We start from the raw sequence: 15,032 nt of genomic DNA, 5'->3' as shown, positions 1-15,032 counted from the left end.
GTGCCAACAATCAGGAGAGATATTTGATTGTTGGTGCTTGAAAAGACTAAACATTTATCTGCAGATCCCTATAAAGTATATTCATTACTTGTTATTCTCTACTAATAGTTAATTAAATACTGTATATAATGGCTATTTTGCACATCCCTTTCAGGATTTCGGTTTATTGACATACAGTATCATATACACAACTTCATAAAAAACGTTATGCAATGAATGAAAAGCTTGGGTTGCAGGTTCCTCAACAATAAACTGTCATATTCTGCACATTCATTATACTATCTACCTACATCTTATAAGAGTAAAATACATATAGTGCCTTATTAGTTTGTCTGTTTTGCACATCCTCCTATTAATATCTGTGTACATCCGGCACTAAACAGTTTTATTGTAGAGATCACTTGCAGCATCTTCTTGATTTTTTCTATTCTTTCTATCATTTCTACTTTCCCCCTAAAATATTCAATAGCGTGCTTTAACCACTAGGTGTCCTTTTCTATCTATCTAGCTGTGCACCATTATGGGGTAAATAAAGCCTATCTACCAAATATATATCAAATATAAAATTCAGCCGAATTAGTATTTATACTGCGAGGAGACGTATTTTGTGAAAATAAATGTAAGATGTTGTTTAATTGTTGATATATTTATGATCCACGTCAGGTATTCAGTTTCGGCGGCAGTTCTTCAGTTTGTCCAGAAGTCTTCTCGTCAGGGCTCTATAAATAAAGAACTATGGCAGATGTGTAATATTTAATGCAGCCGAACCGTGTATTACAATGCATTTATGTCATTGTAATGGAAACCTCTGTAGCAATGGAGAGTCAGGACTCAGAGAGACATGAGGAGAGCAGGAGCTTTGATGTCAAACACTGATGGTTTATTTAGGAGTATCGTCCGCAGAATTCACATCACATGTCACAGCAGCCAGAGGTTCTGACTTCACGGTAGAGTTGCCACGTCAATTCTGAAGAACTCTACCCTAGACCCATGTATTTAGCTAGTTCAGAGAGAATAATCAGCATTGTGCATAACAAGATATAATCATAACTCCTCTATCAGCTGATCCAACAGGCAGGAACAGGGAGACAGAACACTGAGAGCACAGCAGCCAAGGTTACAGGTGCGTGTGCTCAGTCAGGACAGTTTGAATTGATAAACTGGGTCAAAGTTATGGACCTTGGAAAATATTTCCCCAACAGTGATGACTTCCAAAGAGAAAAGCAAGCACATCCGAATAAAGTATTATTTTATTTGCTTGGCACTTCCGGGTATTTCTCCACTGGTTCTCCATGTTCACAATACCGTGTAACTGTCACGTTTGAGGGGACGAAATCGTGACATCTTCACGCCTCCCAGCACGGTAAATCGTCACATGTTCACGTCTTGCCCTGATACCGGGTTGAATACAGCAGTGTTATCTAATCCTGACCCTCAGTGTATATTTTTGTGTATTTTGTAGTTAAAAAAGGTATAAAGCCCACATCTGAAGGCCTAAAATGTTTTTATACCTTAAAGATCTCCTACCATCAAACAATCAATTATTCAAAATACTTGAGGCTGGAGTCCCAAATGGTCTCAGAATCTACACCTGAAAGAGGCTTCTGCCGGACAGAGGTGAGCAATAAACTTTGTCCTATAAGATCTGTCGTTTTTGGAAAGTTCCTGACCCTGACCAGCTATGGTTGTCCCTATAAGTTAATTTCTTAATTGATATCAATAGCAATGAGGAAAAAAAACAGCCTACAAAGTTGGGTTGTTGTCTTCGGGTCAAATCTGACAGATTTACTAGTTTTATCAATCATAACTTGTATCAATCACGACTGTATTGAACAATATGGTGAGTGCCTCGCTAACACTGTAAATGATGAAACAGATGTTTATAAACAAATACTTTTATTTTGATTTCAAATATATTTATATATGATTTATTTATGAGATTTTTTAAATGAACTATTTCGTCAACAGAACTTCATAATTTACAACACAACAACGAACATTTAGGACACTGTCATGTTTATATTCATGTGCGGTTCCCAGGATGGTGGCCAGGTCTTTTTGCTGAAAGAAAAACAAGGCAAAAAAAAAAACAGTTAGACATATTTTTTCAATTTCTGAAATATATTGAGTATACAAAATCCTTTCAAATGTCTTCTCAATCCTAAGAAGGGCCATACACATAACGGTCTCTTTTCAAATCCTGGATGCTAGGTCTGTCGGTCGGGCCTTTAGTGCCTACTCTTGTTCCGACTTTCCAAGGAAACTGAGAGTGATCCTTATGCTGCTAAGCTTCCAACCACCGAAACGTATTCAGCGTGTTTTTTTTTTTAATGTTGTCTGTGGGACGGCATTGTTTTAAACGTTGTTCACCCCAAACCATACTGCATTATTTTAATTCTATGATAAGCAGTTCACCTGATTCCTTCAACAATAATGATGACCATAACTGCATATTGGACATTGTTGACATTCAAGCTGGTCACAATTTAGCATGTCATTTAAGTCTTCGTAACTATTATTAGTAAAAACACACTTAACAGTAGATTTAGGTGTTGACAAAGCTACATCTCTCTTTAGGCTATCACCAATGCCACATATTAAAAAAAAGGGCCCAATAGTGCTTTTTGGGGTTTTCCATTTCCAGTAGTCTGTTGATTACGTAATTGTGAATGTAAAGGGACTGCAAAAGCTAAATAGAAAAAGTTCCCCCAGAGTTTCTCTCCAACACACCTGACTGAAACTAATTAAACGTAATAGACTAAGGGGCGGGACGTATCCAAGCGGTTGGCTCTGGTTTCAGACAGAGGGTGAAAAGAGGTGCAGCAGCACAGGCAGTATGAGAACAATAAAGAGCTTTTTGAACATTTAAGCAGGAAAAACGTAATACTAATGATCCTGGAAATTAACAGACTATGTCCTCTTTAAGTTCTCTCAGTCTATAATTACAGAGCAACCCTGATTTCTCGGATTTCTGAACTTAAAATGGTGCAGATGCTTATTACATGAACTTAAATAACTCACAATTCATGGCAAAACTGACTTCTTAAATAGATAGATAGAGATGTATTGTCTCCCTTGGGAGAGATTTGCCTTGAGCAGTCGAGAGAATACACATAAACACAGGTATACATATAGAACAACCAGAGTCACAGATACACTACAAAGATCACATGGCATACATAAGGTATACAAACATACAGGTGTACCTGTTACACTCCATTATTAATTAGGCCGAACTGTCAATTTATTGACAATTGAGTTAAACAAGAAATCTGAATTTACCATGCAGGGCAGGGCAGCCAATGGACCAGCACTTCTTTATAGCCCTTTGAAACAGAAGAGAGGACAAAAACTAAATATTAATTGTTTTAATTTATAATTCAATACTTCATTGCATTTCATCCCCCAGGATTTTAAAATGGTAAATGTTTGGATTAATGTAAGACCTCCCAGAGAACAGCTCAACATGTAATTGTTGAATTTCTGACAAAATCCAACAATTTGAAAACTATTATGTTTGTTGTGTTGAAGGTCCATACCTGTTGTGTACTTCATGCAAACAATATAGCTACTAACCTTACTTTCACGTGTCTTTGACACAGATTGCACTGGAAACGCGTCCAGTTTGCTGTGATATTCACACACTGTAAATAAACATGAAATTAAATTGTCCATAAATCCAAAACTTGATATCATGTATGGTCTTTATGGTTTTCAAATTGAAAAACACCATTTGTAAGGCCTCAAACAAATGCATGTCATAATTTTCCCATACTTGATATGACATAATGCACCTCTTGGGTACCACAAATGACCACATAGTGAACCACAGATTATCTCCATGTGCCACAAAGCTTTTTTTAGGAATCAAAAGAACTACTATTATGTCAAAAGTTGTATATTTTTTTTATTACAGATCCGTAATACCTGTATTTTTTTTCATACCTTCCTCCTTGTTTTGTTTTTTCTTGCCTCGCTTCTTTTTTGCTGATATTTTAACAGCTCTCTTTCTATAAAAGAGAAACAAAAAACAAGTGTTAATTGCAATAATCATGTGGTGTGTGCTTTGCAAACCAGGGAAGTACTTGCGAGAACACTTACATTTTAAGAAAAAGTTGGAAAAGCAAAGAGTGAAAAATCTTCTGGCTAAGAGGCCAGTTGGTGGTGCTACTTTTTTTTTTACACTGGCACTTTTTTTTAACCGTTCTGTATCTCATATTGTATAGAGTCAAGATTTCCCTCATTGTTCTACATCATATATTCTATATTGATACCTTCCTGTCGATTGCTTTTTTTCTCTGCCTCAAACTCTTCTTTCTCCACTTCCACCACCTGTCCAAAATATGCTACCGAGTAAATGTACCGGATCATTTATTCAGCAGGCTAACCAAGTTAGGATATCTAATTAACAGTATACAGAGGGGCCACATTCACTTTATCTAACTATTTGTAGCAATTCAAATTTTAATTGACACTATGAATGTCCATTATATGGCTTCATATATAATCATAATAAAATATTATTCATTTTTTAAAATCAGAATATTGTTATTTAAAAGAACCAACAGTCAAACTTTTCAATGGAACAGGCACATGCAGTAAATGTAATGTTCTAAAAAACACCTATACTGTGATGCACATTTGTGGAGTGACAAAACTTTTTCTGGCTTTTGTTAGAAAAAAGTCACCACTTTGTTCGCCACTTTTATTGTATTGGGTTTTGCAGAAAACAATGAGATATTTATAGGCAAAACTAACTGCCATTTATGTATGATAATGGCTTTGTCCGAGAGACAGTATAATAGACTGTATTATGAATACTTTAGTAGACATATATATATATATATATATATAGTTATATTTACCTTTGTGCATCTACGATTTGCGCAGTTTGATTTTTCCAAACAATGGGGGCACTGTCTTTTTTTGGATCCACCTGGCATCGTTGCTTCATTATGAACAAAATAAAAACATCACATGTATCACATATAGTTATTGGCATGACACAAAACAAAAATTCTTCCATATAACCATGTATGATTACTAAAGTCAAATGATATAATCCAAATGATGTTGATTGAATTCAACTTCAAAATAATGTTAAATGTGATATCAAAGTTAAATTAGTAGCACTTTAAAATTCATAAATTCCAGTGTAATATCATAAATAACTTTAAATTTCTGGTAATAGTCAGTACGTATTGTGTAATCTTTTTTTGGCATGTTTTCTATTAGCTATCATCATAAACCTCAAATCATCTTTGTTCATAAAATGTATCTGTTATTGCGTGATATAATGCATGTTTTTTGAGATAGAGCCTCTACTGTAGTCAAATTAGTATTTAATATTAAATTGCTTTTATGTTCCTGAAGCAAATATTCATATATTCAGTTTTATTCATAATTTTCTTTTCGATTTTTATTATAGAGTAATACCATTTTTTTAATATTTCTATTATTCAGATACTCTTTCGAGCTACTGTTGATATGAATATATTTGATGTTTATGCTAATTATTTGTATTGTATTTTGTATTTTATATTCCTCCAACATATTTTTTATTAATTTGTAATGTCCAATAACACTGGGCTGCAACAAAATAATTTCCTATCTATACACTATTCATTTAGGTTAAAAGCACGACATGTACATATGATTTAAATTATAAATTACATATCCATATAGGCCTACTCCTAAACTCACAGTTTATGTGGACCGGATCGTGTATCGGCTAGTAATGTCTGTTTAAATATCAATGGGACAAATATCTGAGCAGACCTCAGATTGGCTTGAAGAGTGAATATAAGCTTAAAAACCCGAAATACTGATCTGGATTCAGTAAAGTATTATGTACGATAATCACCTTAAACAGGGATACCAAGTGACATATAAGACTTACAGATGTATGCATTAACATGCCTTTTCCCCAAACATGATTTATAAGAAGTAAATCGCCACTCATTTGGGATTAAATCAGGTTGACAAATGCGTTTAAAGCGGGTTCAGTCGGCTACCATTACTTAATAACACTAACACAGTCTGTTCGTGTGTGGTGCTGTCACAGGCTAAGTAAAAAAAAACTGAAGAACCATGTCATAACATGATCAACTATGTTACTATCGATTGATTTTAAACTGCAACAGCTCCGTAAAACGACAGACGTTAGCGAAGGCTAACTCAATGATGCTAACTGAGCAGTTCACGGTTTAACTAGCAAATAATTTGCACACGTAAGCTTGTATGTCGACACATGGTGCTGTGTAAAGTGATGCAAAAGCTGAAATCATTTAAAAAAACACTGTAAATGTCTTTATTACATTACAGAAAACGGGTTTACCTCGAGGAACTCCGTGTCAAGGAGGGTTCAATGTCGTCGTCTTCTTCTCCTTCTTCTTCTTTTAATGGCGAATCGCCTTCTCGAATTGGACTGCGCTGCGTCCAGTGGACCTTTAACGAAACGTGCTATGTGGGAAACACCATATCCCAGCGTGCATTGCGGCTACAACATCCAAATCATTGAGCTTGAACCGGGCCTACGTCTGTTTCCGGTGACTTTATTTTGAAAATCAGTTCCTGACGGACGGCTAAAAAGCCCAATATTATAGAATTAAACGAATAAATAAAAACAAGGATAATAGTGTGTTATTGTTGAGTAAATAACAGTGTGTTATTTAGAAAAGGATAACAAATTCGAAGGAAAAAAAGATTAAAAACAATACAGATTTCAGTATTTTGAGGCTCTGAGCCCCATTTATTTTCCTCACGGACGGCAAAAAAAGTCAGACATTATACGATTACAAATAAAATCAATAATCGTGGCTTGATATTGAGTAATAACATGTTTTTATGGACCACACAGCTTCCGGTCTTCTCAGACACGACCGTATCCATTTGCGTCTCATATGCACGCAAAACTCGGACTCAGAATTCAATGAGAATAGTTGGCGTATGATAGGCACGCAAAATCGGACTTTAGCGTATCTATTGCACGCATTTTCCAATGTGTAAAGTCGTGTTATTTGTACGCAGACTGAAGAGAGTGGGTTGGATTATTCACAACCAATCAAATGTTAACAGCGACCTTGTTGACCCACTCTCACTGAATCATGCTGTATTTAACTGTGTTCAGCATCTGGTATTTAGTCAGTTTTCTAACTACATTTATTGATGGTTCAGTCAGCAAAATATCACAATTTTAGCTCAGATTTTTGGACTCGAAGATTTTGCTGGTGAGCCACAGTGGATCATTGTAACCACACACAAAGAAATGGATTATCACACAGATCAGTGGACTGACCGACCTAGAAAAACACTGATGGACTGGCAAACACACACACACACACACACACACACACACACACACACACACACACACACACACACACACACACACACACACACACACACACACACACACACACACACACACACACACACACACACACACACACGCACACACACACACACACACACACACACACACACACACACACACACACACGCAGTAAGGGGGGTCTTCCATCAACTATCCCTCCGTTCTCCGTCCTACTTTGTTTACATTCTCCTCTCTCTAGCTGCCCATCTGTTTGTCTGCTGTCGTCTACTCTGATCTACTGCACCGAGGTTTAATCAAGAGGAAAAAGTCGGAGCCACATGTTCTAACTCAGTGCATGTGTTTCCAGCGACTGATACAATCCACAGCGAGATAAGCCATCAGTTTCAATTGTTTTTCATTTGATTCTTCAAATATATTTTCACAGTGAAAGCTCAGATGGCTGCCTGAGTGCATTTATAAGAAATAATAAGAGACTTTGTGCAGCTCCCCACCAGTTAGCGGCGTGTCACCTCCCACAGTGGCTGAGAGTGGATAGAAAATGGCAGTTGTTGACAGAATCAGATTGACAGTGTCTACTTCCAATGGCTTGAAAGATGGGGGATGTGAGGTTCCCTAGCAACATACAATCCGCTTAATAATTGAAATCAACCATGAGGGGAGAGGGAAGAGGGGGGTATTGTAATTTTGTAATGATGTTCTTAATGTGAAGGTGTGTTATGTAAACCTGCTGTAATGATCAGTGTCCAGTGTATTCTCAAAATCTCCACCTCCCTGTCACTTCTGTAGGGTGCTGTTGGAGAATTAATGGAAAACTACTAGTTACACTTGACTCTTAAGTCACCCCGCAACAGGAAGTGATGTCAAAGTGACCTCCCAGTACAGTTTAGGAAATGTACTAAACATCAAACATAACCAGACGCATTGGAAAACATGATGGCTGATGTGCAGTAGTATGGATCCACGTGTGTTACACACAGATGGAAACTAGTAAAGGACAGTCTGAGGTTGAGTCAGTATTGATGAAATATTGACTGAAACAATTATGCAACAGAGTCCATGACCAGGAGAGCATACTGTACATGGTATTACTACAACTACAAAGATAATATTGAACTGTATGCAGTACATTCAAACTACAGTGGCAGTTATAAGGTGATATCTATAATCATTTCTGAGTGAGTGGACTACAATGTGCCAATAATCCTGTTTCTATACCTCATCTTCGAGAAGCAGCACAACTCACTAGAATCACATAGCATCAAGATTATTTTCGCTGTGCTCGCATGATTGTATGTTAATTATGGTTTTGTGATACACATTCAACTGCCTTTGCACTCGGAAGCCTAACAATTCTCCAAACCTGCTCACACATTAACAGCTGGTTAAATGAGGGCACCATATACTAAAAGTCCCAGAGACTCCGTTTTTTTAATCTTTAGTCTATTTTCTCTCTAATTCATTGTGGAACTTGCTAAAACGTTATGCACCGACTTGCCTGTAGTGTAACAAAGCACTTGTCTGGAAATACTAATGGTTTAGATGTTGGAATCAGCACAAAGTCATTTGAATATGTGATTTAATATGTGTTGCCATGGTCCAGTTACAGCTTTCAACTGATTCAGTGGCATTGAATACAACATCTACTGTATATCTTCAGTAAAAAAAGATTAAACAACCAACCAATGAGGTAACAGCTAATAAAATAATAATTATTATGCATAATGCACTGAGAAAGGTGAAAGCTTTCCACTCCCATCCCTTTTGCTCATTATTTGCCACAGGGAATGTATATAGCCTAAAACAACATCCTAATAAACCAACAACTGGTTTCACTAACGGAACAATTTCATGAGACATCATGAAATCCATTAATTTGGCTTTTCTGTGGATGGCCACAGCAGTTTGACATATTTTTCACTGGTGAATGTGCTGGCTGCGTAGCCTCCTCCTCCATATCTATTCTCTTTGGCTCTTTTACTGAGACTTCTGTACCGAGGGCATTACAGGATATCAGCAGATGCATTCATCCTTATTTCTTGTCTAAAATCTATATATCTCAGGGTTCACACCTCCATTTTTTTTCTAAATCTCCAACATCGCTCCTTCTTCTGTGTCATCAGTGCACATGGGCAGCACCGCATTGTGGTATTCCTCCACTCCTCCAATTCTCCTTGTGGTCACCCTTCTCAAGGTGACTCACCTCTAAGTATCACTTCCTCTCTCTCTCTGTCTACCTTCCAGTCAATCCCTGGATCTTGGTGAGCTTATCTCTCAATTGGAGCTCCCTACATTGGCTGACCTTTGTTTAATCTCTGCCATCCATTCTCTAACCCACCCTACCCAATCGTCGCCTACTGTCAATTGATTGGCACGGTTCAAATGGCACCGGTTGCCTTGTCAACGAAAGCTTCCCGCTGTCTCCCCCACACACTTTTTACTCCTCTCACTCCACACTTGTTGATGGCAAATCACATCCTGAAAATAGTAGTTTCCACTTCACTACTATGTACATACACACAAATACACACATACACACTTCCCTCATGCTCTTTTTGACGGGTTATGCATGGTCTTCCCCTCCGGCTATCTAGTGGACAGCATCACAAACCGTGACGAGATGGAGTGACACTATTTCCACCACTCGGCCTAAATGCTCTCTCATCCCATTCCCCTACACCCGCATGTGGAGCAGAGTAAACTCCACTGCCCATCATGCTTCATTAGGAGGGATGGACTAACACACCATTAACACTGAGGAAATGGAGCTACAGCCCGGCAGTGCATGTTCACATCATTGTATAGGCCATAACACAACCGGAAACTATAATGCATTTACTCTATGTGACAACGCAGCATGCTGCAGGAGATAATGAAATATCATTGAGCAATATAAGGTACCTCACCACTGTGTTAAGACACGGGATAATGCGATTAATTGAGCAGCCCTAGGTTGACCAACACTGAGGAACCATTTTGACACACTTATCTGTGCCCATTTGGTACCCACACCTTGAATTGCCTTTAAACCTGTGGTGATGAATGACAGTGAAGCGAATGTTATCAAAATGCCCCTAATGGTTAGTCGAAAAAAGGGGGGAAATAAATCATAGCCTTCATGGTTTTGATTCTCCCTAACCACTTATTATCTTCCAAATATTATTAAAATGCAATACTTTCTATTAGCTCTCCTAGGAATAACTGCCAACAATACCAGGATTAATAGTTACTGCAGTCAGACGGAGGAATTACATTACTTTCTGCATTCAAGGTTTCGGTAAACACTTATCATCAGAGCATCACGTTCATATTATTCACAAACGATTTCATTTCTGAACGGACCGACTCTCCCTCGTCATGTTGCAGTCTGGCTACTCGTGTATTCAGGAGCTGTGAATTCCCTCAATAGTCTGCAGCGGGTCCATCTCCTGGTGCCAGATGTTCGCTTGGTGTAATCTCGCTTTTTGGAAAAGGTTAACACACCCTATCTTTCCACCACAACATGACAAATGTTTGTAAGCCAAAAACATTAATACATTAGTCCCGTTTTCAGACTTGTTACACCTGCTCGTTACATTACTTTTGCGTTACAGCGCCAAAACAACCAGAAAAACCTCTGCCAGTTTACAAATAAAGTGACATGTGGGATTGTATCGCTGCCTTGCGAAAGTACCTTTTACTTCTACCCCTCTCCTGAGGAACACATTAGATTTAAAGGTGGGAAATGGATATTTAAACTTCGCTCTAATGTCAACCCAGGGTGATAGAAACAGTGACATAATTGTAACTTGGTCTAGACCTGTAATGACAGATACCCAGGAACGTTACTGTAACGGGTAACCACCCTGCACCGGTTCTGTCTCACCAAATGGACTCCGTAGGAGACGGCATATTCGTCAGGCAGCAAGTCCCAATAATATCATTAACTGTTATGAATTGAAACGCATTTAAGTGATGTGAGAAATGACATTAATGAAGGACACCTCCTATAATGACATCCCGAGAGAGCAATTAAACCCATTCGACAGAAGTGTAATTCATGCAATAATGCAGTTATGCCATTTTGACATATCGTTAACAGTTATGGAGTTAGCTTATAAAAATAAAATATACCACCGTGTTAATGTCATTTAATATTACCCCAACCCTCTCCTTAAATTACTTACTGGCTGGCCGTTGACGGTTTCACATTCATACTGTCCAGCTAACTTTCACAGAACCGACAATTCGGCGGAGAAAATGTCAAGAGATTTTGCTCTTACCCCCATTTCGGTGCAGTCAGTCGGGTCTCCTCAGAAGATGAAACGGTACTGGGTTGGTTTCGACCAGAATAGCTGGCTCTAAGGCGGAGACAGAGCGGGAAACAGTAGTCTAATAATGAGAAGAGAGAACAAAATGCCTCCTCCTCAGTTGATAGCTCTTTTGACACAAATCAATTAACTTGCTAACATAATATCCTAAAATAGCATTTTTTTTAATGAGGAAAGGGCATATGGTTACGTGGCAAGGCAAAGTTTTCGCGAAGTTTAAAAAGGTTTATTTTTTGTGCAGAAATGGTTAAAATCATATGCAGCTGTTGGTGATTCTTCACCAGCCTTCTCCCAACAACTGATGCCCGTGGAAAGTAGACCTGGACAGCAGGCTGGCTTCGGATGCTGCCTCCCTCCGCAGCTGTGCTCAGACTGCCGCATCACTCCGGGATCCCTGCATGTCACTCCGCGGAGGAAAGTAACGAGACATGTTCTAACAGAATAGTGCTGATTCTCAATTTAATGACAATAAAGCTTGTATTTCAGTGGCGGAGCCAGGACATTTTCAGTGGGGTGGCCAGGATGGAACCAGTGATCATTTTGGGGTGACACTGAAATCACTATTATATGAACATAAAAATACTAGAAAATAGAGGGTTATTTAAGGCACCTACAACACACCTCTACAGTAGTCAAATAGTCAAAAGGTCCTTTTGTTCAGCCTCACAATGCTATTGGGTAGTAAATGTGTTATAGGTCCTGCCCTCTGGCCATACACGCCAGGGATTATGGGCCCCATGAAAATATATCACATTGGGCCCAACCACCAGGCACAGGCCACGCCAACCAAGCACAATTGCTGTAACCACACCTCCAGAACCCAACCGACTCATTTATGCTTTAAATAACTACCTGTACAGGCTTGCATCTATCTTGTAGTCCAATACTAACTGCACAATATTTACTGACACTGAGCTGTGAAAATATAACACTGTGCAGACGTGCAACATTCTGCTGCAGTATAATTCACTATTTGATATAACACTAACATTCCTGACAATAGATCTCAATAGTAATCTTTTATGGTGTAAATGCATTTTTAATAACATTTTTGAATGGAACATTCCCAACATGAATGCATAAATCCAAATAAATATAACTTAAATATGTGGAAAAATACTGTGTTTGAAATGTGTAATTGAAATGAGATGTTAGCTTTTTGTTTTGATATATATATTTTGTATTCCAGTCTCCCTTCAGATATAGTGGTATGGCATTCAACACAATGCTGCTCACCTCCTTCAATTGGGAGAAAAGCTGGTTCAGGTTCAGCATTATGGGGGGACAGGGCTGCTGAGCCAGATGGATCTGTTGGTCCTGGCACCAGGGGGGGGGACAACTTATTTAATATGAATAGCTGCTAAAAATGTACCTGCATTTATTAAATGTCAGCTAAAAGAGCAATGAAATTAAAAACCTGTATAGATATTAACAGTACTTAATGTCAGCTTAGTAAAAAAAAAACATAAAGATTATTATTTACAATGGACTACTCTTAGCTAACAGACACATTTCCACCATTCATGGACCACACCCACCTTTTCTTTGAAAAACTGGGTGACATACTGTCGCCCTCTCTTGTCTTTCTCTCCTTTCTTTTCTCTTTTGAAAGCCTGACTTTGTTAGTCGTTGCGACATGGTATACAACTACACACGTAAGTACTAGCATCCCTGCTCCTCACATGCTCGGCGGTGCTGCACAGCGTTTGGAGGCAGGACCAAACCATTATGTCAAGGAGTGAACTCTGAGGCATGAACTCAATTGCACGACTCAAACTCAGACTCGGATAGTGTTTCAAAATAAAGACTTTACTGGAATTTGCACAGTAATGAAAACAAAGAAAACAAAAACACTCACAGGAGGGAGCTAACACAATATATACACAGGGAAAGGGGACACAGGTGGAAACAATCAGGGCGGGGAAAATAATCAAGGACGCAGGAGACAGAAGGGGGCGGGGAGCGTGGAGGCCTGAAATGAGAGGGAGAATTAATTAAGGGAATAAACATAAAGCACAGGACAAAGGGACATGACAAAACTAACATAAAGAATAAACTTTCACTATAAGTTTCTTAGACATGACAGTACCCCCCCTTCTAGGGACGGCTTCTGACGGCCCAGGCTCCTCTGAGTTGAGGCGGTCAAAATCCTCAATGAGGCTTTTATCTATGACGAAGCGGGAAGGAATTCATTGCCGCTCCTCAGGACCATAACCCTTCCAGTCAACCAGTAGCTGTCGCCCTCTACCCCTTTTCCGACTAGCCAATAGTGTCTTGACTGTGTAAACCGGACCTCCATCGAACATCCGGGGGGGGGGGGGGGTTTGGCGGTGGGAACCATAGCGTTCTCCTTCAATGGTTTTAGTTTCCCTACATGGAAGGTGGGATGTACCTTCATGGCCCTGGGAAGCCGTAGTCTCACTGAAACCGGGTTGATAACCTTGGTGATGGGAAAAGGACCCACAAACCGGGGAGCCAATTTTCGGGAGAGTACGGGGAGGGGAAGGTCTTGTGTAGAGAGCCAGACTGGCTGGTATACAGGGGCTGGTCGGCGTTTTCGGTCTGCTGCTCTTTTAACCAGTTGTGAATTCCTGCAGAGGGTCTTCCTAGCCGCAGCCCACACGTGCCGACAACGCCTGACCAGAGCGTGGGCAGACGGGACCGTGCCCTCTCTCTCCGTGGCTGGGAACAGTGGCGGCTGGTAGCCATAAACACAGTGAAACGGGGACAGGCCCGTGGCAGAAGTAGGGAGGATGTTGTGCGCATACTCAACCCAGGTGAGGTGCTCGCTCCAGGAGGATGGACACCAGGCAGCGCAGGCAGGTCTCCAGTTCTTGATTTAGGCGCTCTGTCTGGCCGTTAAACTCCGGATGGTATCCAGACGAGAGACTGACCGTGGCACCGATGAGGCTGCAGAACTCCTTCCAGAAGCGTGACAAAAACTGGGGGCCCCGGTCGGAGACAATATCCTTTGGGAAACCATGAAGCCGAAACACATTATGCATCATGACCTCAGCCGTTTCCTTAGCTGAGGGCATCTTGGTCAGAGCAATGAAATGTGTCATTTTAGAAAACCGGTCCACTTCCGTGAGAACTGTGGTTTTACCTCTAGAGAGGGGCAGGCCAGTGACGAAGTCCATGGAGATCTCTAACCAGGGTCTGTTGGGAATAGGGAGTGGTTGTAATAGTCCTATTTGCGCCCTGGAAGAGGTCTTGTTTCGAGCGCAGACAGGGAACGCCTCCACATACTCCTTCACCTCCTTCTCCATGGATGTCCACCAGAAACGTTGTTTTATAATGAACATAGTTCTCTTGACCCCGGGGTGACAGGTGAGCAGCGAAGTGTGAGCCCAGTGGATCACCTGTGGTCGCTCGGCCTCCTGAACGAA

At 39.8% G+C, this 15,032-nt stretch overlaps 1 protein-coding gene and 1 long non-coding RNA gene across 2 annotated transcripts in view; both read right to left on the bottom strand.

Annotated features, from left to right (window-relative positions):
* The window catches only part of atp1a3a (ATPase Na+/K+ transporting subunit alpha 3a), a 52,753-nt gene extending 40,767 nt beyond the window's left edge, over positions 1-11,986 (bottom strand). The window contains exon 1 of the mRNA XM_079653304.1: positions 11,596-11,986. Coding sequence (XP_079509430.1) covers positions 11,596-11,601 — 6 coding nt within the window. The 5' untranslated portion in view covers positions 11,602-11,986. The remainder of the gene's footprint in view (positions 1-11,595) is intronic.
* On the bottom strand, positions 1,565-4,789 carry LOC307021308. Its single transcript, XR_013803117.1, has 5 exons — positions 4,275-4,789; positions 3,946-4,006; positions 3,577-3,644; positions 3,283-3,326; positions 1,565-2,061 (listed from the first exon to the last, which is right to left on the bottom strand). It is a non-coding gene; the product is annotated as an uncharacterized lncRNA (long non-coding RNA).
* Positions 11,987-15,032: the final 3,046 nt, after the last annotated feature.

Source organism: Notothenia rossii (assembly GCF_949606895.1).
Source record: "Notothenia rossii genome assembly, chromosome: 10".
NCBI classification, from domain to species: Eukaryota; Metazoa; Chordata; class Actinopteri; order Perciformes; family Nototheniidae; genus Notothenia; species Notothenia rossii.
This window is presented reverse-complemented; position numbering and strand designations above follow the sequence as displayed.